Source organism: Mchenga conophoros, linkage group LG8 (assembly GCF_057382185.1).
Source record: "Mchenga conophoros isolate Kocher_MC1m ecotype Shallow Benthic linkage group LG8, M_conophoros_male_GT1.1, whole genome shotgun sequence".
NCBI classification, from domain to species: domain Eukaryota; kingdom Metazoa; phylum Chordata; class Actinopteri; order Cichliformes; family Cichlidae; genus Mchenga; species Mchenga conophoros.
In genome coordinates this window covers 12360201-12385874 of record NC_140533.1, presented here as the reverse complement: position 1 = coordinate 12385874, position 25674 = coordinate 12360201, and the positions used below count along the sequence as shown (strand labels likewise).

At 41.3% G+C, this 25674-nt stretch overlaps 3 protein-coding genes across 8 annotated transcripts in view; 2 read left to right on the top strand and 1 right to left on the bottom strand.

Moving 5' to 3' along the window:
• cfap119 (cilia and flagella associated protein 119) overlaps nt 1-1769 on the top strand; it is a 4671-nt gene extending 2902 nt beyond the window's left edge. For all 6 annotated transcript variants that reach the window (XM_085284183.1, XM_085284179.1, XM_085284180.1 and 3 more), the window contains exons 8-9: nt 956-1030; nt 1137-1769. In XM_085284183.1, the coding sequence (XP_085140309.1) occupies nt 956-1030; nt 1137-1291 (230 nt within the window). In that variant the 3' untranslated portion in view covers nt 1292-1769. The remainder of the gene's footprint in view (nt 1-955; nt 1031-1136) is intronic.
• phkg2 (phosphorylase kinase, gamma 2 (testis)) lies at nt 1357-7004 on the bottom strand. The gene is made up of 10 exons (XM_085284176.1): nt 6690-7004; nt 6336-6447; nt 5011-5186; nt 4857-4911; nt 4683-4748; nt 3630-3793; nt 3457-3547; nt 3217-3370; nt 2947-3072; nt 1357-2852 (listed from the first exon to the last, which is right to left on the bottom strand). Exons 2-10 carry the CDS (start codon nt 6428-6430, stop codon nt 2607-2609), a joined length of 1173 nt encoding a protein of 390 aa, XP_085140302.1. The 5' UTR covers nt 6431-6447; nt 6690-7004; the 3' UTR covers nt 1357-2606.
• rnf40 (ring finger protein 40) lies at nt 6843-25674 on the top strand. The gene is made up of 20 exons (XM_085284171.1): nt 6843-7235; nt 7641-7788; nt 7910-8077; nt 9072-9366; nt 11965-12165; nt 13979-14100; nt 14242-14388; nt 15450-15524; nt 15648-15767; nt 15890-16069; nt 16479-16614; nt 16975-17096; nt 17201-17472; nt 17744-17861; nt 17972-18121; nt 22028-22240; nt 22356-22481; nt 23034-23174; nt 23262-23363; nt 23669-25674. The coding sequence occupies exons 2-20, from the start codon at nt 7651-7653 to the stop codon at nt 23843-23845; spliced, it is 3003 nt and encodes a 1000-aa protein (XP_085140297.1). The 5' UTR covers nt 6843-7235; nt 7641-7650; the 3' UTR covers nt 23846-25674.

The following is a 25674-nucleotide window of genomic DNA, read 5'->3' as shown; positions in this document are numbered from 1 at the left end:
TTCTCCCCTGTTCCCTTTTTTCTTTCTCCCTCTTTCTTTTACCCTCCTGCCTGTCAGTTTAGACAATGCCATATCACACATATACTGTATTAACAGAAATAACACGAATAGAAATGAATAAACAAAAACAGATAAAAGTAACACACGAAGAAGAGCCTATAGAGAATTTACAGAGTTCATCTTGGAAAAGCAAACGTGTTTGGCACAAACAAAGCTGTCAGACAATGAAGACAAAAAAAGGAAAAGCAATCTGAAATCATACAGTGTTAAGATAAGAAAGAAAGTAAATTCAGATGTTTTCAGTCGCATTGCCACAGATGCATAAAATGAAGCAACAAGCTACGCAGTCTGCCTTTACAAACATTTGTGAAAGAATGGGTCGCTCTAAAGAGCTCACTGAATTTGAGCGTGGCGCTGTAATAGGATGTCGCCATTGCAACAACTCATTTTGTAAAAATTTTTCTCTCATACATATTCTACCATCACCTGTAAGTGAGATTATTGCAAAGTAGACGCTTTTAGGAACTGTAGAAACCCAGCCAATGCTCTGCTGGCTCACTTAACTGCAGAGCTCCGACCCTTCTCTGGAATTATCACCAGTACAGAAACAGTATGCCGGGTGCTTCATGGCATGGATTTCTTTGTATAGCTGGCTCAGAAATTCAGTTCATGTAGTGTATAAAAATCGTCTTCTACCTCTTTGCAGTGACTACATGTGTGATCCAATCTTGCACAGTTGTGGTTAGAGTGAAATTGGATCAGATGTACTCTTGCAAAACATTCTTAATCTCCTTTTCACTTCCTGTGGAAATGAATATTAAAAGAAAAAAAAAAAAAAACTCCTCTAATCCAGCACCTGCCTTGTTATGTGTTGCATTAAAAATGGGATATTTAGAAAAAAAAAGTAAAAAAAAAAAGTACTGGGCTATATTTATTATTACTTTTATCCGACCAGGTGTTGAGAATGAGACAGAGGCGGAAGATGGGACGTCTTCTGAAACACAGCAAGCCTCCATCGCGGCCCCAGCAGGTAAAAATCACGGCAGCGCAGCAGTTATGCTGCAGGCATAACTTTTACAGTCCAACACAGCCCAAGCAAAGTCATGCAAGGAACGGCTTCATTTCCTCTCTTTCAGGAGCCACATCTGAGCTGAAGGCGCTGATAGAGCAACAAGTCAGAGAGCAGATGATGCTTGTGTCTGGGCAACTAGATCAGCGGATTAAAGAAAAAGCATCTCAGCAAAACAGTGCTTTAGATTACTCACAGAACAGCCACAAAGCCAAAAAATAACACACTTTTTTTTTACCCCATCTAGATAGGTGGTAGATTTCAAATAAAGCACTCCTACAAAGCAGCACGATTAAAACATTTGTTTTATTGTCAATAAAACCATTTTTCTCCATGTACAGCACAACATACTTTATACCTGCATTTATATAATTACATGTTTTTTTCCCCAAACAGGCACTTCCAGGAAATCAAAAGAACGTAATTCTCTCTAGATGAAAGAATGAACTGAGTTAGGAATGGTGCTTGTTAGTTTTACAGTCGCAAACGATGTTCACAGTTAGTCTTGAGTGGGTTTCCTGTTGAGGAATGCTTGCATGCATGAAACACGACAAACACTCCAAATATTTAACTTGAATATTTCACACATGTGCCCCAGTGCTGACTTGTAATACTGGCATATATGTAAATCTGAGCTTTAACGCAGCACTTCTATGTACCTGTATGTGTCTAATAAAGGAGACTTATTATGCTTTTTCCTTATTTTCTGCTGTTTTTGTAGTATTACAATGTTACGTGTTTATATTAAAGTTTCAGGTAATAAGGAAGAAAGTTGGCTTAATGGTCGTGTGGCCTGAAGGTCTGCACTAATGCGCAGTAAAAGACATACAAGTGTTTTTATGAACCGTGAATCATGCAAAGCTACTCAAGTAGAGTCAATATGAGCATACTAGGTATATAACTAATAACTAATCTCAGTGCTTTGATTTCCACTTAACCTACACAGTGCTTTCTCTACATCAGAGGGGTCAAACACACACACTGTGGGCCACTCGTCTTGTAAGTCATTAAGAGCGACACTTAATTTCACCATCATCTGTTTAGTAAATGTAGGATTTATTAAATACATAATTGTACTCGCCGCTAAAAGAAAAGGAACATTTTTAAGATTTTTTTAAAATAGATTTTTATTATGAAACACTTTTACTTGCGATCAAATTGGGCTGCATGTGGCCCATGAATTAAAATGAGTTTGACGCCACTGGCCTACTCAGTTATAACGGACGATTAACACATAAAATCCTAAATATATATTATGATGAGTTTTACTAAAGAGATCGTGCAAGGTGTCCTCAACGGCAAATTGCACTGCAAACCGGATGACCTGACAGGGAGTTTCAGACAACAACAGATAAGGAATATTAAGTGGTGCATGCTTATCTTGAACTTTCAGAGCCACGATGCGCATTAAGGCACACAAAGATCCCCCGTCCCTGCATTCCTTATCTTGAAACAGTAACTCGATGGAGCAAACACCGCAATGACAGCACATGCAAACGGATACATAAAAGCGTTTTTGAGCGACGAGGTTGACCTTTTATGTTTCAAACTCCTCCAGCTCTAGCAGCATGATCTTAGCAGTGTTCTGAAAGAGGGCTGCTCGGTTCTGCTGCTCCCCTTTCTTGACCCAGTGCCCGTAGATCCGGAAGGCGCAGCCGTCGATGAGCTTGCGCACGCCGCGGATGGAGTAAGGATCCCTCGCCAGCACCTCTCGGGTTAGCGGCCGCACCCTGCGGTAGCGGCTGTACATCCTGATGCAGGCGAGCACGCTCACTATCAGAACCTGGATGCATGGAAGCATGTGGAAGTTATTTCCTTTTTCCACAGACAGTTTAAATCAGCGGCAATAACAATGCTGGGCTAACACAGCGGCTCACCCTAAACGTCTTTCTGGGGCTGAAGAGCCTCACATCCTCCCGCTGGTACTGCCTGAAGAAGGAATGGGCCAAGGCTTGCTCAGCAGTGAGACGGTTAGCTGGGTCCACCACCAGCAGCCTGGATATCTGAGTATCACAAGCACAAAGATTACAGAAGTACACATGAATGATTTAAGAGATGCAAATACTGCAATATGATTTATTCTTTGCACTGAAAATGTCAATATTAGGGTTGCTGCAGTACAGAATAAGCTGACTGTATGAGCTTACCAGATCCTTCACAGTGTCAGACCGGTCGTCCCACTCTGGGGAGCTGAACTGATAGCGACCCTCCATTATCATCCTCAGCATCAGCATCTGCTTACGGTGCCAGAATGGAGGCGAGCCAGCTAGTAAGGTGAAGAGGATGACTCCACAGGCCCAGCTTAGAAACACACACCATGCAAATGTTAGAAACGGCAGTGAGAAGTAGCACGTTTGTAAATCTCCGCCAAACAAAGACAGACTCACAGATCGACCTCCTTGCCGTAGCCTGGGTGCATTTCATCCATGGAACACTTTAGTATTTCGGGCGCCAAATAACCAGGTGTCCCACAGAGCTCTGATTATAACAGAAAAGATTGTTTTAAACTAATAATGGATGAACACTTGTCACAGGATATGCTCATGATCCACAGCCATACCTCGAAGCTTCTCCCCAGGTTGTAGCTGCACGGAAAAACCAAAGTCAGAGAGTTTGATATGGCCATAATCGTCCAGGAGAATGTTCTCCGGTTTCAGATCCCGGTGTACGATGTTGAGGGAATGAAGGTATTGCACGGCCTCCAGCAGAGCTCGTATCATGCTCCTGTAAAGAACCGAATACACACATTTGATCCGTGTAAAATAGATTTCGTCCGAGCGTGTCTAAGGTTCAGAGTAAACACTGTGTAATATGTTTGTGTAATTTTAATCATATCTTTGGCTTGATTATTCATGGGATACACAACATTGCTGGCTTCACCAAGTGATTAAAATGATTGGGTATAAAATGAAAATCTTAGAGAATCAGAGCTTCTCAGAAATAAAGATGGGTAGAGAGTCAACAATCTGCAAAAACCTGCATCTAAAAATTGTGAAGCAATTTTAGAATAATGTTCCTCAATGAGTTGCAAAGACTTTGAATACCTCATTATCTACTATACATAATATGAACTCCCATAACCTCAACTCAGAGAATCTGGAGAAATCTCTGTACGCAAGCAACAAAGCTAAAAAGCAGCACTGCGACTGTGATCTTGCACATCTGGAAAGGCAACATCTGTGATGAAATGTATATACAAGTTTTAGAGCAACATGTGCTCCCATCCAGACATTTTTTCTGGGAAGGCCTTGCATTTTTCAGCAGGACAATGCTAATAACAAACACTACAAAACTACAACAACCACCCCAAAAACATGAGTGTTTTTCTTTTTTAAAGCTGCAGCTTCGAGGCTTCGGCTTTTTTGATGTGAGATTAAGTTGGGCTGCGTGACACGAGATTAAAAGTGGGAGTCGACACCAAACGTGTGATTATATTTAGATATTCAGCAGCTCTTTAACGCAGAGCTGCTCGCTGGATAACTTTTAAATAAAATCTTGAAAGGCGGCATATTTTGCAATATGGTCTGCAGAAACAGAACTTTATGATGTGCCCAATGCAAAATGCTGCTAGTATTAATTAATACAGATATAGTGCAGTCATGCTGCGGCTCACCTGGTTTCCTTCTCACTTAAGGTAACTTTTTCTGTGAGGTAGTCAAACAGCTCTCCACGTCTCATGCTGTCAACAAAAGACAGCAAATTGACAAATGTTGTTGAAAAAAAATTGAATTTCAGGTTGGGAGTGTAAAAAGTATTTAGTTTAATAGTTTTTTGTCCTCATACTCACAGATCAAACACCAAAAATATGAATGTAGCAGACTCATAGGAATCAATGAGGGTGACTAAAGGGAATGAAACAGAAGAAAACTTTAACACTTACCAAACTTTATGGAAAGAAATTTTATGATTCCTTAACAAAAGGAGAGAGAACAGCAACGTACTGATGGAGGGGTGTCCCTTCACCATGTTGAGCACTTGGATCTCTTTCAGCGTGGAAATTTTCACCTCCTCCAACTGCTGGATTGTCATCTTCTCAGCTGTGATCTCGATAATCTTCACCGCCAGCTCCTGGCCCGTGTGTCTGTGCACACACCTGCGCACCACACTGCTCACACCCCTGACAATGAGCATACAATACAGTGCATTTTCAACATTATTAAAGAAATGACACGGTTTTAAAAATGTACACAGTAGCTCTGTGTACAGTATTTGTGCACAGTATTTGCCCCATTCCACTTACATGTTTCAGATCATTATACTCATTTTAATATTAGACAAAGATAACCTGAACACACTTTTGTTCCACTCTTCTTAGAATTCAGATGTGGACTTGCTGGTGTGTTTTGGATCATTGTTCTGCTGCATAACCCGTGTGGGCTTGAGTGTCAGTGGCTTAACAGACTGCTGTACATTCTCCTTCTGGATCTTCTGGTAGAGCGCAGAATTCATTGTTTCATCAATTATAGCAAGTTATTGAGGTTCTGAGGCAGTAAAGCAGCTCCTGGGGCAAGTTAGGCCCACAGTTCTTTAGATGTAGCTCTGGGTTCTTTTGTGACGTCCTGGATGTTGTCGGTGGCATCTTGGAGTCATTTTAAGGCCGGCCACTCCTAGGAAGGTTCACCGCATTTTCAGGTTTTCTCCATTTCTCCATGGAGTTCCAAAGGCTTGTTTTTGTAACTCTTTCAAGATTGATAGATTGATAGATGTCAGTAACTTTTTTTTCCACCTTTAATAAACAAAAACTGCATTTAAGATAAGATAAGATAAGATAAGATAGAACTTTATTAATCCCTCGGGTGGGTTCCTCTGGGAAATTCGATTTCCAAAAAAGCACAGCACCGACAGAAGTTACAGAGTTATACACACACACATATATATAAATACAGAGACAATATAAATAAAATATACGAAGGGGATAAATAGAATAAATAGGAATAAAAATAAAAATACAAGTGAATTGCACATTTCAAGTATTGAGTCTATTGCACCGTTGACTATTTACAAAAGTATTGCACAAAAGGTATTGCACAGTGAGGTGAAGAGGCACTACAGCTTAGTTGTTCCCTCCTTTGTCCTCCTGTTTCCCCTCCCTCTCCCCTCCCTCTCTCCTCCTTTCGAATTTATTTGGGTTATCTTTGTCTAATATTTAAAATTTATTGATGATATGAAACATACAGTGTAACAAATATGAAAAGCAACGACAGCAACAAACAAATCACGATGGATGCTTTTTAACAGCATTGTATATCTATTTTGGTTGACTTACCTGCCAATCACCTCTTTAGGATCATACTTCTGATAAAACTCCTTGGCCCCCACCCAGTCTGGTAGTTCGTCCCCAACAACGATGTCTTTGGTCATGTTTACAGCTTATGGAGCTGTTAAAAAAAATAGTCACGTGTCTTAGTTTGTACCAGTGGTTCTGAATAAACAGGAACTAGTTACCTAACTCTTGTGCCCTTAGCTTTAGTTTAAATCTAGTTAGCAGGTCAAACGTGTATACACACATCTCCTCCTCGACCTATTGTTATTTAGAAGTCCATCAAAACGGTTAGGTAACTGTCTTTGCTATGGCCTTGATACAGCAGCAGGTTCACTGACCGAACAGGAAGCTACTCACCATTTATGCAATCAAACGACAAGACAGAGAGGGAAACGAGGAATCAGGAAGCCCTCTCAGGTCGAGGAATCTATAGTGAAGCCATAACGTGTGCGATTAAGCGGCTACAGTAACGAAATTAGCTACCGTTAATGTTAACAGCAGTTAGCTATCACCTGAGCACTGTTTACATTCTGGTCACAGTCCTGGAAGTTATTATTACAGTGTGCCGCAGGAGCGCCCCCGAGAGGCCGGAGGGGACGTGACAGCATGGTTTGCATTTTTGAGGTCTCGAATACACTCTCCAGATAAATTCGAGTAGCTGCACTTCAAAGCACCGTATCCCAAGGAAGTAGTCCGTGTTTTGAGTGATTTTCTTAATTTTACTTGTTGTTACCAACGGGAATACTTAATCTTTACATTATGTGAATTGCAAGCAATAGGCGGCGCTAATGCTCTCCCGTTATTGTAAGGAACATTTAAAACCAACGAAGAAGAAGCGTTAGCTGCATATTTCCTGTTGCTTCTCTGATGTCCTGACTTACGTTTCAGCTACTGGTTGTTAAGGTTTGTAATGATAACATTTCTCTTGTGAAAAGACACACATATGCCTGTTTAAGAACATTTTGTGTATGTAGGGATGGATAATGAATAAAAACCCCGACCACCTCGGAATCTTGAACCAATAACGCCGTCCGTTAGCCTTAGCGTAGCATTAGCATGGTTAGCAGTAGCAAGCTGCAAGCTTGCAAAAGATCTTTAATCTTTGTAGCAATATGGAATTAAGATGGTTGGTAATTCTGCAGGCATACCTTTTATACAGTAATAAGTCGGCATGTAAATGCTAGTGGACCAGAAAAGTGAACCTTTTAAAATTTAAAATTGCATTTTTGATTTAAGGCTAACGCCGTCCCTTTGCTGTCACAAAATGAATGAATTATAATTCTTCATGCCTTGCTTGATGTAATGCAGGGAAGGAAAGATGTCAGGTGCTGGGGGAGGAAAGCGTCCCCCAGGCGGGGACAGCCCCCCTGGCCCACCTGAAAAGAAAAGCAAGAAAGAAGAGAAGACCACCACCACGCTAATTGAGCCAATACGCATAGCTGGAGTCTCCTCTACGGTGAGTTATATGGTCCTCACACTCTCAAGGCACAATCTGTCATCTATTTTTGCCAGACAACATCTACAATCCCTAACACTCATTATTTTGTTTCTCTGTTTGTATGTGTTTGTTAATTCAGGAGGAAATGGACATGAAGGTTCTCCAGTTCAAGAATAAGAAGCTATGTGAACGCTTGGAGCAGAGACAGGCAATGGAGGATGAGCTGAGAGAGAAAATTGAGAAGCTGGAGAAGAGACAAGCCACTGATGACACTACCTTGCTGATTGTTAATCGCTACTGGTCACAAGTAATTCTGTGCATTTCATTATATTGTTAGAATCCATTCTTGAATTTTAGTTTCCACTCTAACCTGATTTAAGAACTGGCACATTTTATAAAAACCTCATTTAAACGCAGCGGTCAGATGAATCTGTTTTTTTAGCACGCTTGCATTTGTGTGAGGCAAACCAATTTGGCTTATATCTGGTAATTGCAGATCTTAATGTTTTTTCCTGTTACCAATTATAGCAGGCACATGTGCATGTATAAATTAAGAAAGCATTTCCCAGCTCTTCCATCTGATGGATTGTCATCTTTTTGTAATTTGTAAGGATCTGAGTGTTATAAAAATAACTCCCAAAAGCTATATAGGTGTTATAGATAATCATGGTACCTTAGGCAGGTTATATAGTAGGTTTCATCCAGATTGATCAGCATGTCTAGGAGGATAGTTGTTATATACATAGGTCCAGGCTCCACGTCCTATGTATCCTGTACATGTTTTCCACCTGTCTGCCTTAACCTGATTGTACACATAGTGACAGGTATTGGTTGGTTATCAGGATGTTTAGAAGTTATTTAGCAACACGTTCTCCACAAACATGGGTGCACAATTGGAGAGGGGCGACTGTTGTTCGGCCGTCCCCCAGTTCAGTCACAAACAGCTCTCCTACACCGGCGGGCTGTTCAGTCATAATCCCACAGATGGTAGCTTTGCACCTTTGGCTCCTCAGCCAAGCACTAGACACCAAATGTCTGAACCTGCGGTTCCTCTTGTACTGAGCAGGATTACTATTGCAACAACACATCATCAGGTGGTCTAATCCCAGCTCACGTTCCCTATTGGTACGTGAACAATCCAACGCTTGGTGAATTCTGCGTCACAATGATAGGAAGAGCTTACATCGAAGGATCACAAAGCAGTGTCGCTATACATATACTTAGCTGTACTAAGGCTTAAACTCATGGTAATAACTTGTAAAGAGAATTAACACCTTTTTCTATGTCTATCTGACTTGCAGTTGGAAGAAAACGTGCGCATTCTGCGCAAACGTATTGAGCCAGATCCTCCAGTTGTTTCTACCCCCGCCCCACCCTCAGCAACCATCCCCGATCAAACACCAATGGAGGAAGATGGTGTCAACCTGGCTTTGCCTTCTGGCGTGCCTCCCCCTCCTGTGCCAGAGGCCCAGAACGAGGGTGAGCGGCCAGAGCAGCAACAAGAGGAGTGTCAGGAAGAGGAGCAGCAGCAGCCCCCTCCTCCCACTGGAGACGATTTACTGACACCAACAGAGCCGCAATCGGATACAAAAACAGGTTAGAAATTTTTTTTTTTATGACAAATCGTCTGTCATAGACTATTGTAATCTGCTTTATTCATTCATTCTCAATTTAACTTAGTGCATCTTTATGACTTTCATTACTCATGAAGTTACATCAGTCTGAGTCACTACTATTTATATTGATAGCTAATTTTATGCAACAAGACTGAACTTCAGGCCTTGTAATTTAAGGATATTCTTGTTTATTGTGTGTTGACCATTATTCAAGATGCGTATTAAATTATAGCAGGGGTAGGCAACCTTTCTAATGAGTGCCATCTAGTTTCCTCAGAAGTCAGTGTGCCATATAATTGCATTAGCAATAAATTTAATAACGCTCTATATGAACAGTTACACACTACATAGAACAACTTTATACAATTGTATTTGTTTGCAGATGTTGGCAGCTATCAGTAAATAGTTATCAGCTATTTTGAAACAAAAAAAGACACTTTTTATCCATAACAAAAACTCCATAACAGCAAATGAACTGTACAACAGAAAACGCAAGTGCTATTTATGGTCTCCTCACAACAATGATAAGAAATAATAAACTGGGCCAATGTGGCATGTTTGTTAATACAGAGATACACATGTTAATGTGATCTCTGGTCTCCCACTCAGAGACACAGGTCTCCGAGTGTCCAGAATTCAGACGGCTACCTGAGGACACTCTTCATGTGAGAGAAAATCTGCTCACACAGACATGTAGAGCCAAATACTGTCAATAAGGCCTCTGCAATGTTCTGAAGACAGTTAAAATTGTCAGGTAGTGATGTCCAGCAGGTGAAAATGCAAGCTCCATGAACATGCACAGCTATGGATTCCAACTGCGTTTGTAGTTCTGCAAACTTTGACCCCCCCACAGAGTCGAGCTTTTCAGTTCAATCAGCTGCATTTTGATGTCCTCTGTGTCCAGCCAGTTAATGCGAGACAAATCCAGCTGCTCATTAAACCTTTCTGGTTTGATCAGAAAAGAAAACATTGGTCCATACACCTGAAAGTCCTAAAAACACATTGTGAATTCTGTCTCGAGCCTACGGATGTATCTGTGTATTTCCGTGGTGCTGATGCTGCGCTGAGCGGAAAGCTCCTGAAGCATTTGAAGTGTTGGAATGTGGAAATTTCAACATCGCTTGAAAAAACTGCCAGCTAGCAACATCCCTCTCACCGGTAGGCTAAGTGATTTTTAGCCAATTACAAGTTGAATCTGGTAGTTGGGGTTGTTGGCTAAGATACTCTCATTAAGAAGCGGCACGACTAATGTGTCTATGCGAGCTGATTTGCGATGTGCACTGCTGGCCTGGCTATTTATGTTTTAATGCACCTTCTCAGATTAATTCACTACGTGTCTTGCCCAGGGCTGGACTGGGACAAAAAATTAATTACAAATAAATTAATATTAAATAAATTTAAACAACAGCTGATCAAGCTTAAACGTGCTGCTGTTGTTTAGTGCGACATCCGCTGGTTTCTTCTTTCTGGTGCAAAGTAGGAGATAAACAAACAAGAGAGAAAAGCCGATCAGCTGATCATTGATCAGTTTCATGATTGAAGTAACAACAGGAGAGGGAGGGGGAGAGAATGAGAGGAGAAGAGGCAGCTGTGCAGCATAAAGACAGAATAAATCCAGCTTTGTGTCTTTGTTTCATTCTAGCTGAAGTACGGGACAAACTGTGTTCCTTTTTGGCTCAATACGAAACGCGTAATATTTTCTCTGAATGTGGGACGATTCCATTTTTTACGGGACGGTTGGCAACTCTACTAACGTACCTTATGAATAAAAATAAAGTTCACTATCAGTAACATCGTACGAGTTATTGTAACTGACTGTAAAAAGTCAGCACAACGAAAATAAACTCCACCTAAACTTGGTTTATATCTAACCCAGATAGACTGCAGGTCATAACTTCTTACCTTAAGTTCAGTTCACCTGACACTCGGCGCCCGCCTCGGGTCTCTCCTCCTGCCTCCCCTTTCCCTCATCCACCTGCTGGCCTCTGTGGAATCTCCGCCATTGCCACCACCAAACAACGGAGTTATTTTTACACATCGGCCAGCACCTGACCAGTCCACCACCTCTCATTGTTTATTACCGTTACTAAAAAAGAAAATTAAAAAAAAATCTTCGGCCCATTAAAAACGAAAAATCACCAACGGCCGATGGCCAGTCCAGCTATGGTCGTGCCATCAGTTAACACTTCGCGTGCCAGCTGTTGCAAGCATGCCCAGGGTTGCTGACCCCTGAATTATAGTGAGGCAAAAGGGAATGATAGTGGGCTAAAGAAGGCAACTGTTGCAGTATTTCTTCCATCTGTTAGCATGTACTGCTGGCTACAAACTGCAGAAATCTAGAGTATTATCAAGACTTTAGTCCCAATCTACACAGTCTGTATTTGGCAGATTTCTTTTTTCTTTGCTTTGTATTTAAATAACAAATTACTCGGAAAATACTTGTTTATACCAGACTTTACCACATTGGACTGTGCCAGCAATAGATTACTGTTTTAATTGTAATTTTTTTTTTAAATTGATATTTAAGAATTCTATCAAATTGTTACTTGCTGACTTTATCATTTTTACATATGTGCAGATACATCACCACCACCTCCTCCCCTGAGTGAAAATGCCAAGGGTTTCTTGTCGACTCTGGAGCAGAGCAGTGAGGAGGAACTAACTCTGCACCTCCAGGACCGCATGCAATTCAGCAAAGAAGCCATCGCCTGCTTGGTCTGCGTCTTTGATAGGCTGCACAGTCACATCAGTGACATGTGCAAGGTGGTCCAAGCTGCAGGTAACTGTGGAGAAATGTTTGTTATTGACACTTAAATGTACAGTTATAGTCAGAAGTTTACATACGTTCATCATAGTGATTTCTTTGAACTGTTCTTTTTCTATTTTTTTTTAATCTTCAGTGACATTTAAAAGTCAAAAATTAGGTGCACAAGTTTGAATTTCATTTGGATTTTTTCTAATTTACACAGGGTTAAATTAATTTATACAGAATCAAATATATACATGAACTCATTTAAATCTGTAAATATGTTGAAGGTTCTACAGTTTCTTTTAACTTGACAAGGTTCAGGTTTGTTAACTTCTCTTTGTGATCATGATGGACTACAACTAGTGGTTTCTCTCTGTCAGCATAAAAAATATTTGTTTGACAGCACTCTGTGGACTACCAATACTCAGAAAAATAGGAAAGTCCAAAGAACTCAGTGAAGATCTGTGAAGGAGAACTGTATTTACAAAAGCTGGGAATGTCTCCTGCAGTTATTTGTGAAGAACTTAAACAAATGTGCATAAATACAAATTATTCAGATGTGTCACAAATTTGCAAAATATTGTAAGAAGACCCAAATTTTCACTCTCAGATGAGAGGATGTTGGTTAGGATGTTCAGGAACATCCCAGGAACTGGAAGCTGCTGAAACACCAGGATCAATGGCCAGAGTGAAGGGAGTTTCACATCGCCATGGACTGAGAGGGCGCCGACCAAGAAGGAAGTCTCTGAACCGAAGTTGACACCTTCAGGCTCAAATGAAATTTGGATCAGCCCAAATTTCACAAGCCAAATACCTTCAGGAGAAAAGTGTGTTGTAGAAGGCTCTCAGTCATCCAGGTCATTGTAGTCTAAGGAGCTTGGAAAGAAAAGTGTCTGGACTTTAAGTTTCTTGAAGGCGTGACAAATGGGGCTTAAAAATCTGGGACTCTCCACCAGTTGCTCTTAGAAGTGAAGAAGCTTCTCGGATGAGAGTTGAAACCTCTTTGAGCCGTTTGGACACAATGAAAGGAGGTATGTTTGGAGTAGTAGAGATGAGGCTTTCAAATCTAAGAGTTGAGTTGTCAAACATGGTCATGCTTTGGGGCTGTTTTGCTGCCTGTGGTGCTTGTACATTGCACAAAGTGGATGGAATAATGACGGCGGAAGAGGACTACCTCCAAATTCTTCAAATTTCATCTCAAATCACACACAAAGTTTGACAGTGTGACACAGGTGTTCCATTGGGACACTGATGCCAAACACATCCAAAATGGTTTTGAAAAGGATAAAGCAGGCTAATGTTAAGCTGCTGGAACGGCCTTTCCAAAGCATCGCTCTTACCCCAGTTGAGAATTTGTGGACCATGTTAAAAAGCCCAATCTGTGCCTGGAAACCAACCAATTTAAACGTAACAATTCTGCTAAGAGGAGTGGTAAAATATTCAGCAAGAAGCATGTTGATGGATATGAAAAACATTTGATTGGGGAGCAATTTGCTAAGGGATGTTTGATCAAATATTAGTGGGCGTGTGTGTGTTTGGATATGGATACGTTTGACCCTGTGTGGTTTTGAAAAAATCAAAAATAAATTCAAAATCCCTCTATCCTGAAAAAAAGAACAGTTCAAATAAATCAAGTCCAAATTACCCTGACATTCATGTGCATGAGTGTAAGTAAACCTCTGAGCACTGTATCTTACATCATTTACATTAAACTAATTACTAGATTTTTGAGTTTAATGCATCATAACTGAGTTGTTGGAGTGCTTCCTTTGATACTTGTTAGTTTGGCCAAATTAGAATGACAGTATTGGGGGTTTTGGTTTTTTTTGGTTTGGTTTGGCAGGATTTGAAGATGACAGCCAGTCTGACATCATCAATCTGAACTGCACTCTGCTGGACGAGAACACTCGACTGCGAGACTTAGCCACTCTCCTGCAGGGAAGACACCATAAGATGTCCATGGAGGTACAAAGTCCTTAGTATTGTTTAAGTGACTCACCATACACGTTGACTGTTTGCAAGTGTAGTTATTTCGAGTGTTTCAGGGTGAATGAATGAGGAAAACTAGTGATGCAGCAACTATTCACATGTCCCACTCTCCTGCAGTATAATGAGCTCGTGGACAAGGTGACCAGCTCAGAGACCAAGGTGACTGAGATGGAGACAACGGTGGAGGACCTGCAGTGGGACATTGAGAAACTGCGCAATAGGGAACAAAAGCTTAACAAACACCTAGCAGAGGCCATGGAGCAGGTGTGTTTGTTTAATGTCCCTTTGCAACTTTTGCATCAGCCCCCTTTTTTTTTTCTTTTTCTTTTTATAGTGTGCATATTTATTTTTAAATCTTTCCACTAGGCGTAGGCTCTGTCGTTTTCCCTCTAATACATGAGTTGACATTGATAAGGCTCTAAGCATCAATGCATGTCAAAACAGCTGCTTCTACTGGTGCACAGCTCAAAGGTGGGCTGTGCATCAGTAGAAGCACAGCAGTTTTCTGATCATGAAAATTGGATGTCAGAAGAATTACAGAGTAGAGTTGTATGCTTTTGTTCACAAGTACAGACAAACACAATCTGCTTTAACTAATAAGCCAAATGTATTCTTTTGAGTCTTTGTTGAACACATTACTTACATATTTTCATCATAGTGCAAATTGGAATTAGTTTATTTTGGCTGGTTGTTAGTCCATGCTTCCTTACAGAGCTGCTTCAGGTCTGGCATATTCTTAGAAAGTCTGGTGTGCACTTGAGGTGGATTGGATTAAGATCTAAGTTCAGAGTGGTTGTTTTGAAAGGCAGACTGCCCTTTTTTGTAGTAAGCTTTACTTTGAAGTTTGACAAATGTATCCTGCTGGATCATCTAACACCACAGATTTTTTTTCTCTCTGTAGGCTGATTGCAGGTCTAATTTGTGAATTTCCATCACTATGCAAATCATCAGTTTTAGTTAGAAAGTGCAGGGACCTGCTGAAGTCACCTCAGCAGATGTTTCTTCAAACTAAATATTTCTCCCTTTGTGAGTTAAAGTAGCTCTAACCCCAAACTTCCAATCTTGCTTCATGGATTTGATCTCTAGCCCGGGTCGGCAAGATTTGTTTGTCTTTTTCTTTTTTCCTTTTAAATGTACACTGTAAGACTTTGATGCAAACTATGTGGATATGCACACAAGTGTTTTTAGTTAAAATAGCTTGTTTGTCCATAACTGCATGTGCAGATGTGACACTTTTTTCTTCTTTTTTTTTAAACGCACACAATAACAATCATTTACTTTATGTTGTTACTTCCTGACACATTTTCTGTGTTTTCTGTCTGCAGCTCAAGTCAGGATACAGCAGCACTGGCAGCTCAGGTGGGCTGGCTGGAGGCCAGATTACACTGAACATTCAAAAGGTTAGACGAAAGTACATGTTTAAATCTTTACTTAGTGTTGTGTAACACGTTTTTATATGCAACTTGCCTCCAAAAGTCCACATTTCTTTTACAATGTGGTCTTCTTTTCCCTTTTTTTAATAGTTTGAGAGTCTCAATGCAGAGCTGGAGCACAACCAGGAGCTGGCAAATAGTCGCATGGCAGAATTAGAAAAACTACAGGTGGAGCTCCAGGAGGCTGTGAGGGAGAGTGAGAAGCTCAAGGTAAATGTATTTGAATCTGCATACCTGTGAGACGGGAGGCTAATTTCATTTTCCTTCTTTATTTGAATGATTTTCATGGTTTAGCCCTGCATGTCATCTCACTCCACATCTGGGCTTTTCAGATGGACCTGCGTAATATTCCAGAGGAGGTTGTGAAGGAAACGTTAGAGTACAAATGTCTGCAGTCTCAGTTCTCCCTCCTGTACAACGAGTCTCTAGGAGTGAAAACCCAGCTGGATGAGGCACGGGCTCTCCTGCTCACGGCGAAGAACGCCCATCTCCGACAGATTGAGCACATGGAGGTGACTCTCAGAGCATTTCTTTGTGTGTTTGTGTCAACATTAATATGATTCAGAGAAAAGATGAGACTCCGGAGCAGCTCCTTCAGCCTAAGCTTGCAGTGCATTGCAGTATATTTTTTACAGTTTAAACTTGTATGTGTTGTTATTAGTGCTGTCAGCGTTAATCTCATTAAAATGACGTTAACGCCATAACCGCATTAATCCGGCAAATCTCCATTAACGAGTTGACCACGCTAATGCGTGGTCAACTCACCGCGGGTCGATCCGCGGTGACTCGTTAACAGACATTTGCTGCGTTAATGCAGTTATGGCGTTAACGTCACTTAGACGAGATTAACGCTGACAGCACTAGTTGTTGTTAACGCTCAGAAACATGGAGAATAATGTCTCACTGTTTTTAACCTTTCAGAGTGATGAGCTGTCTCTTCAGAAGAAGCTGCGGACTGAGGTCATCCAGCTGGAAGATACTCTGGCCCAGGTGCGCAAAGAATATGAGATGCTGCGTATTGAATTTGAGCAGAACCTGGCAGCCAACGAGCAAGCAGGTACCTTTTCAAAACACTCTCACACTTCAGTCAGGGACATTGTTTTGCGTGTATATTCGTCTGTCGAGAATGAAACTGTATTTGTTATATTTTTTAATGTGCTTCAAAGCTCAGTAGAAGAAAGAAATGTACCATATTTTGTGGGTGGTACTCGAGTGGATATTAAGGAAGATATCAGTCAGCAAACTAATCCTCTCTCAGCTCTGCAGAGAATATTGCATATCATCCGTATCAAGCTGTCAGTTCTGTGCACTATGTGATTAAACTCATCATTTACAGCTTCGTGATGCTAGCTGAGAGTGCTGAATGAGTCAAACTCAAAAACACCCACTGACTGTCGGGCTTTCATCTTTTTCTCAGGACCGATCAACAGGGAGATGCGACATTTGATCAGCAGCCTCCAGAACCACAACCTGCAGTTGAAAGGCGACGTGCAACGCTACAAGAGGAAATTGCGGGAAACGCAGCTGGAGATCAACAAGGTAGGTTACGTCATTTACTAACATGCGCTTACATTATCTAATTGAGGTGTCTGTTCTGAGGTGTCTGATGATGATTCTCAGTAAAACCGTTGTGCCATCAACAGTTACGCTGTCAGAGTGGCGACACTGGAGTTCTGATTTTGGAGGAGACGACGAGCGACAGCATTGACGTGAAAAAGGAGGAGGATGAAGACCAGGAGGAAGAAGAGGAGAGGAGGAGGGAGCTGGAGAGACAGCGAGCCCGAGAGAGGGAGCGGGAGAGGGAGAGGGAGGCCGAGCGAGAACGAGAGAGGGAGCGGGAGAGGGAGAGGCAGCGCAGCGACGAGCTGAAGAGGAAAGACTCAGACACACTGAAGATGCTCAGAGTAGAACTCAAGTACACTGCCCTCTATTTAACTCCACATTCATATGTAGTAACTAAATGCGATAAACACACATTTCCTAAAATGTTGTTACTCTCATGATGAATATTTTCAAATTATCTTTATTATAAAACAAATAGGAAATCTTGCAGATTGTAGGAAGTCTAGTCATAGTGTTACTCTAAGAACTGCAAAGTCTGCCAGTGTTTTGTTTTCATAATTAGAAGCACTCTGCTAATTAAAATGCCATGACTGTTTATTTTAATGTAATCTCTAACCAATCAGGAAAGCCCAAGAGTCCCAGAAAGAGATGAAACTTCTGCTGGACATGTATAAGTCAGCGCCAAAGGAGCAAAGAGATAAAGTGCAGCTGATGGCGGCCGAACGCAAATCTAAAGCTGAGGTTTGTTTTGTTTTTCCTTTCCGTTTGTACTCTTTCACTTGCTTTTTAGAGCAACTGGTAGGTTAGATATTTAACAAAACAAAGTAAGCTCTCTGTCTCTTATGGTCCAGGTGGATGAGCTGAGGATGCGAGTGCGAGAGCTCGAGGAGAGGGAGAGGAAGGAGAGCAAAAAACTGGCTGATGAAGACGCCCTCAGGAAAATACGAGTGGCAGAAGAGACCATTGAGCACCTGCAGAAGAAACTCGCTGCCACTAAACAGGTGTGTGTGTGTGTGTGTGTGTGTGTGTGTGTGTGTGTGTGTGTGTGTGTGTGTGTGTGTGTGTGTGTGTGTGTGTGTGTGTGTGTGTGTGTGTGTGTGTGTGTGTGTGTGTGTGTGTGTGTGTGTGTGCGCGCGCGCGCGCGCGCGCGCGGTGGTAATCTTCTCAGAGCACTTCACCTTAACCTGTGTTTTTACCTCCTCGTTATTTCTCTTTTACTTTCCAGTTTATAAAAAGTTAATGTCGGCAAAACGTGATGCCTAAGAAGCTCGTCCTAAGCTCTTTGTCTTCCATGTGACGAGTTTTGTACCTAATAAAATATTTGAACCATAAACCTTATAAAAATGCCATATTTAAGCTTTTGGGGTTTCCACCGGCGTTGAATATAAACAATCAGCGGTGTTAAGATTGAAAGTAGTGCAGTGAGTATTGCATTTGCCTAAGGAAGGAGTTCTACTAATCTTAGACGACCAAAGAGGAACTGAAAGCTTACGCTGTGGCCTGGCTCTGATCAGCTGAGTATGCTAATGCTAACCTGCTGGTAATGTTTTGAGCTGTCACGATTATTGTTACTGGCACCAGCCCTTTGATAATCCATGCGCTCAAATTTGAATTTCTTTTGCAATTTTTACTTTTTTATTTTTTTGCCCTTTTTTAGTAGGCACTCCCAATTTCAGTGTTAGGAGATACGTGTCTAGTGGCACTTAAAAGCATTTGTCTTTGCTGGAGTACCAACAGCTCTCTTAACACCTGAAATGCTGAAATGTCAGCACATTGTCTGTATTTGTCTGTTTTGACCTGGTTCACTGGAGACAGGACAAAGTGTTTTCACTGGGATGTAAACTACAGATTTTGTACTAGAAAGCTGGCGGGTTAAAGTTCCCAAATGGTAAAAGTTTCTAATGAAACAAAGATAAACAGATTTTCTTTTTTTTAGCACCGTCATTTCTCTCTTTCTTCCTCTTCGTCGTAAATGTGCAAAGGTTTTCTTGCACAATACAGTCTAAATTTGTTGTTCATTTTGCATAACATAAGCTTATGTCATGATTAGTCTGTCCATATTTCACAAGAATTGTTATTCTTAGAGTGTTGGTTGCTCTTCACTCTAATTTTACTAATGATCAGGATCAGGGTCATAATTGTTGTTTTTAGCAAAGCCTTCAGGCACACTGCTTACAACTTCATCAGATTCTCACTGGATGTTGACTGAATCTAATGTTTTCCGAACAAAATCTCGATGTTGATACATTTTGCATGCACACATTGATAAAGAGTGAATTTCCTGAAATAGCTTGAAAGATCACTAAATATACAATATCCTGTGTTGTATGGTGATGATCATGACCTTGGTCCTGCTGGCTGACTCCCATGATGTTTTGTGCCTTCCTATCACCATTGTGTTAACATAAGTAGTATGGTCAGCGCTTGGGCATGTGCATGTGCATGCTTTGTGTGGCTATGGTTACTAATGATCATGTGGTCACCAGACTCCTGAACTTAAATGCTTTAATAGAGCAAGGTTATTGTGTCCTGGATATGGCTGTTTGTGCAATAAAGTCTTATCACTTTCTTTTTGTACTCAACACTTTATACTAACCGGTGAATTGTGAGTCAGGTGAGCTGCTATGCCACTGATGTTCTGGTCACTTTGAAAAGCAACTTAAACTTTATGCTATCTAGCAGAAATATTCACCCTCTTGTCTCGCAGCAACACTGTGCCACGATTATCCTGACAGTTTAAGGGGAACAGTTTTAGACCAGAGTGTGAGAATTCATTTTGGGTGGGGACATATTATTATTATTATTTTTTTTTGGGTTGATCCAATGTGATATATCTTCAGTATGCAAAGCACTCTGAGCTCACTCACTTGGCTGTGCTGTCATGCAAATGTTGAAACACTTAAGGAATTTCATTTGTAAGAAAATGCAGAAAATAAGAGGGCAGATACTCATGACATTCAAATCTTTATCAGCCTTGGGTTAAACGCTGTTCAAGTCATGTCACTGTTATTCTGCATAGATGGTGGCTACACCCATATTAGATAATGGGATGCTTTTTTTCTTTTTCTTGTCATGATATTAATTTTGCTGAGAGTAGGAGAGGTTTATGAATAAATGTTAATCACTATCTTCACCTATGTCAGCCAAGAAATGATGAATTCTGGTGCAAATAACTGAACATTAAGAAAACAGATGTTGAGCTCTGATGGTCTGTATGTCCTCATGCTTGGGAGGTCTTGCAGAACATAATTAACAGGAGGTAAAACACAGCCTGCAGTGAAATATTTATTCAGCTTTTCACTTTTGCCTTAATATCTGGTATAAAGTTAAAGCGCAGCAACTAAAACTCCAGTGGTGTCAGATGTGTTTGATTTGTTCCCCTCAGTCCTCGGCTGCCAGAATTTAACTGCCAAAACTATCCAATAAACAGGCTACTTATGAGTTCATCTGACTTTTGTTTATAGGCCCTAGCTGGTTCATAAAAAAAAAAAACAGCTTGAACCAAAATTTACAAATAAAGCAAAGCTAATTTTTTACCTAAAAACAAACCAGGTGTGTCTGTATTGAGACGTCCGCAGTCTTGAATAGTAGGGTGGGAATCTTTGGCAGTATCTTGATTCAATTCAGAACTGACTGACTCATTAAAAAGAGAGGGAGAGTGGCACAAAATCGTGGCTCTTAGTCCAGTGTACTGTGTCAAACTTCTGCTTTTTGCCCACTGAGCTGCAAACACCACCTACATGAAAATTCAGCTAATTGATCTTAATGTGCAACATAGTCTCAAGAGAAGAAGCAGATAATTGTGTACAAGTATAAGGCTTTTCCCCCCTTTATTTTTTGATGCATAACTTATGCATTTAACTAAATGCTTCTCTTTTGTCAGTAGTGTTGAACAGCTGTTGAGCAGCACTGCTAATGCTGGGGAAAAGCCATCTTTATCCCAAAAACAACTTTGTTTTAGTGCTGGAGCTTGTCATAATGTTAGTAAAAGCTTTATGAAATGAGTTGTTCTCTAGAGTATATTATACAATCATAAAATCAAAATACAGCCTAACAACTGCTTTTAGTGAAAATTAATAAGGCGACAAGGGAAGCATTTCCGAGCTGTAGACCAGGGGCTGTCAAAAACGAGGCCCGGGGGCCAGAATCGGCCCGGCAACGACTCCAGTCCAGCCCCTGGAAAGTATTGGAAAATACATTTTTGGAATTTTAACGGTTTTCTTAATTTTTTACAGCTTTTCCTATTAATCAAGACCTACCCTCAGCCATTCATACAGTAGCAATGTAGTAACAGATAAACAGCTAAAAGACAGAAAGGTTTCTGTTTTTCACCATCTATAGAAATTGCACTTTTTCTTATATTAAGACATCTCAAGGGTTAACTGTGTAGGTAAATGTCTTTACACTGACAGAAAGTGGAGTTTGATTCACTCGACTTCAGATCAAAACAGGTTGTGTGTGGTAGGCCATGTAAAATGAGTTGGATGTCCAAATTCTGTGCTAGTTTGATATCATGAACTAGTGATGGGTGACTATAAGTTTAATGTAAGATAGGATGGCATCCCCAGATGAAAAGAGCTCAGCAAGTTGCTCATTCTTGATGGCACATTGATCAAGGATGCACAGGTTTTCAGAACTGGGGGGGAAAAAGAAAAGAGTCTCTGTTTATGTCTTTGAGTCGTAAGAAAGTAGTTTGGAAAATTAAATCCTTGTGATTCTTTTACAGTTATTTAGAAGTGGTACTTTTGGAGGTCAAACCTGCGTGTCCTCGTCACATTCTTATCTTAAAGACTGAAAACTGCTGTTGAAATCGAGCCCCGCCTGTTTCATAAACTGGAGGGCAGAAGCAGCACAGCTGACTGTCACTCTTTTCACTGTTTTTAATATCTGACGCATGTGTTTTTCAGGAGGAGGAAGCCCTGTTGAGTGAGATGGATGTAACAGGCCAGGCCTTTGAAGACATGCAGGAGCAGAACAGCCGGCTGTTGCAGCAGTTGCGCGAGAAGGACGATGCCAATTTTAAGCTAATGAGCGAGCGAATTAAATCTAACCAGATCTACAAGCTGCTGAAAGAGGAGAAGGAGGAGCTGGCTGACCAAGTTCTTGCTTTCAAAACCCAGGTGAGGTACAACTTTAACCTGACAAGGCAGCACTTGTGTGTTTAAAAAATAAAAAATAAAAAATTGCGTCAGGGCAGTGAAGCACTCGCTGGCTACTTTTTGCTCCCTCTTTTAGGTGGATGCCCAGCTGCTGGTTGTGCAGAAATTGGAAGAAAAAGAGGGAGTCCTACAGAGCACCCTGGCAGCTCTGGAAAAGGAACTGGCTGTCAGAACACAAGCACTAGAGCTGAACAAGAGGAAGGTGAGGAGGACCATCAATCAGAAGGATGTTTTATATAGAGAATCCACTTTAGAAGACCCCTGTTTATGTTGACCCAAAACAAGCCAGTGTAATCACTCCACACTAACACTGGGGCTGCAGGCCAAAAGCACAGGCTCTCATTGTCATTTAAGCATTTAAGCATGTAAAACGTTCAAATATTAGACCCAGAATTTGTCCCTGTGGCCACATTTGCCTTTTTTTTTTCTCAAGTAGTTTTGGTTTCGATGTTTCTGGTAATTGATGGGAAACACTGCAGACACTGAGACAAAGTTATTGAGGTCATCTTGTCACATATAAGGATTTTTATTTATTTTTTTATTTTTTTATTTTTTTGCCCACAAATAAGAACAGTCACCAATAACATTAAAATGAGTCCCAAAACACGACAAAGGGACTGCTTACGTAATCGAAACAGAGTTGAAGAATAGCCTAAAAACTCATAATGCTCACCATACCACCGCCACATTACATCTGAAAGTTGTCATCGTTGGGTGTTTTTATTGAGTGCGCCTGTTTCCTTCCTCGCTGCAGGCAGTGGAGGCCGCACAGCTGGCAGAGGACCTGAAGGTGCAGCTGGAGCACACGCAGGCCAAGCTGAAGGAGATCCAAGTCTCTGTGGCTGAGAACCGCACTGCCCGGGAGAGGGAGAGCAGCAACCTGAAGCGAGCACAGGTATGCATGCACTGCGAGTGTCACTCCAAATCTAAAGCTCTGATTGGAGGATGCAGGTCTAACATCTTGGGGATTCTGTCCTTACAGGAGGATCTGTCCAGGCTCAGAAGGAAGCTGGAGAAACAGAAGAAGGTGGAGATGTACTCGGATGCAGATGAGATTCTGCAGGAGGAGATCAATCAGTACAAGGTGAGAAAGAGGAGGCTGTGTGCAGAGAACACAAACACACCAATAGCTCCCAGGCACAGTCTGAAGTTGGATAGCTACATAAAACATAACTGTCTAGTAAAATTAATGCAAATGCTCCGGCTTTGGAATTTGCTTTACTGGCTGTGTTTCAGTTGTGAGCACGGGCCATTCAGTGATTTGTCTGCGCTTCAGGGACATGAAACTTGTTTGTTATACCCTTGAGTAGTAGTTATATTACTCAGGAAAATTAGGTAATGACTGAGCTCACATATGGCCCATACACATGTGTGTTTGTCTGTTTTCAGGCCAAGCTGCGTTGCCCCTGTTGTAACACCCGAGACAAGGAGACGGTGCTCACCAAGTGTTTCCACGTTTTCTGCTACGAATGTCTGAAGATGCGTTACGACACCCGACAGAGGAAGTGCCCCAAGTGCAACTGTGCGTTCGGAGCCAACGACTTCCACCGCATCTACATCACTTAAGTCACTCTGGAAGAAGAAGAAAACGAGGCGTGACTACAGAAAATAGTAGACAGAACCAAAGGAGAGAAATAAATAGAAAAGTGATAAAGGAACTGGAGATTTATTCAAAGAGGCAGACATTTCTGGGATCACAGATGAGTGTGTCCCCTGTTTTTAATCTCTTTGGAAGGACTTGTTTTAATCCATCTTGGTTATTTTTTTTCATTAAGTTGGTGACCAAACAGAAAAGCCCTTTTCAGACATTAAATGCACGACATCCTGTCAGTCAAACACGGGTCATTGTTAATGCTCCTAACGGCTTTACAGTGACGCAGAGAGCCACTGTACGCTCCACACTTCCCTAACGTTTAGTCGTCTTACCTGCTGTCACCCAGAGCAGGGTTTCTGAGTCAGCACGCGCTGCAGCAAATGATAACAAAATCCTCCCACCCCTATCACGCCCACTCCGAGAGCAATCACTCTTCTGAATTGGGAATGGGGGGAAAAAGCATCATGGAGGAGTGTTTTTAATCTTATTTTAAATGGAAGAAAAAAAACGTTCTTAAGCACATGCTGTTGGTGTCAAAAGCATTGCAGTGAGCTGAGCAACTTGCAATGTAAATTCATAAGACTTTAGTGAGTGATCAAGGTTGTTAGGTCCAAATTAGTGAGTTTGCTGCTGTGAAAAAGTGATCAGGGTGCTGAGTCAGACTGAAAGCAGGCCTGCTCATGAGTGCATGTCTGAAAAGGGTTTTAGTGACACATCGGACTGAGTGTTTGTTTTGTAGTTAATAAACAGTTTTTTTTCGTGCACAGCGATTTTTCTCTTACAAGTTGAGCTGCTCGGCACTGTTCTCCTGTCTTTGCTGTTCTTTACTGTGTTAAAATGGTCTCTTTTTCACATACCGGACCCACTTTTGCAGTCTCTCTCTCTCTTTTATCTTTTAATGTATCGTTTTAAAAACTTGGAACTGCAGTGAACTGTGTTCGATCATCTTGAAATATTGCTTTGAATTGTTTAAGTCCTGCTGGTTTTTTGGAGGTCCCATAAAGTCATTGAAGCTGAAGTTTAAACTCACAAATTAAAAGAAGTCGTTCTTTACATCCCCCAGGCTCGCATGGTTACAACTAAATATGTTTCTAATATATAAAGTAAAACAGCCAGAGCTGCCTTACGTCTTTAGTTATGCTATAGTATTAACAATGCCTGAGAGACATCAGCTAGTTTGGCTCCCACTCAGCACATGCAGGAGTGTTTGGATCACCTTGGGCAAGGCCCTCTGTGTGTGTTCATCCTGTTGCCATGGTTCCTGCCTGAGAGTTTGACACAACATCTGCAGCTTATAGTGCCTCATTACCGATGAAATCACTGCAGTGGAAAGTCGGCTCATATGGGTGTCCTTAGTGGGCTCTGCTGCTCCAGGTCCTCTTTAGACCGCTTTCCTAAAGGTTAGCCGTGACAGTCAAGTAGAAAAACATCTGTGCAACAACATGCTTCGAACATAATTGAGCCAATGAAAACGACTTTTTTTCCTCTCTCTCTCTGATCTGATGATGTGAGCTATTTAGTGGGAGGTTGGTTAGCGTCTGTTTGACGTTAGCTTGTGTGGGAAAGGCAGTTTGCACCATGTTACAAACACATAAAAAAAAACTTCCAGGCTGCATAGAAGAAGAGTGGATATGTGAAAAAGAGGCTTTATAGGGCATTTGGGAAGTGTTATCCCAGCCTTCCCTGAGAATTGGCTCCAAGTGCGCCAAAATAATTAGATACTTGAATACCTGGGCACTGGCTGTTTGAATTCATGTGAGTATATACATATGGATGCCATGAATAAATCAGCAGACTTGTA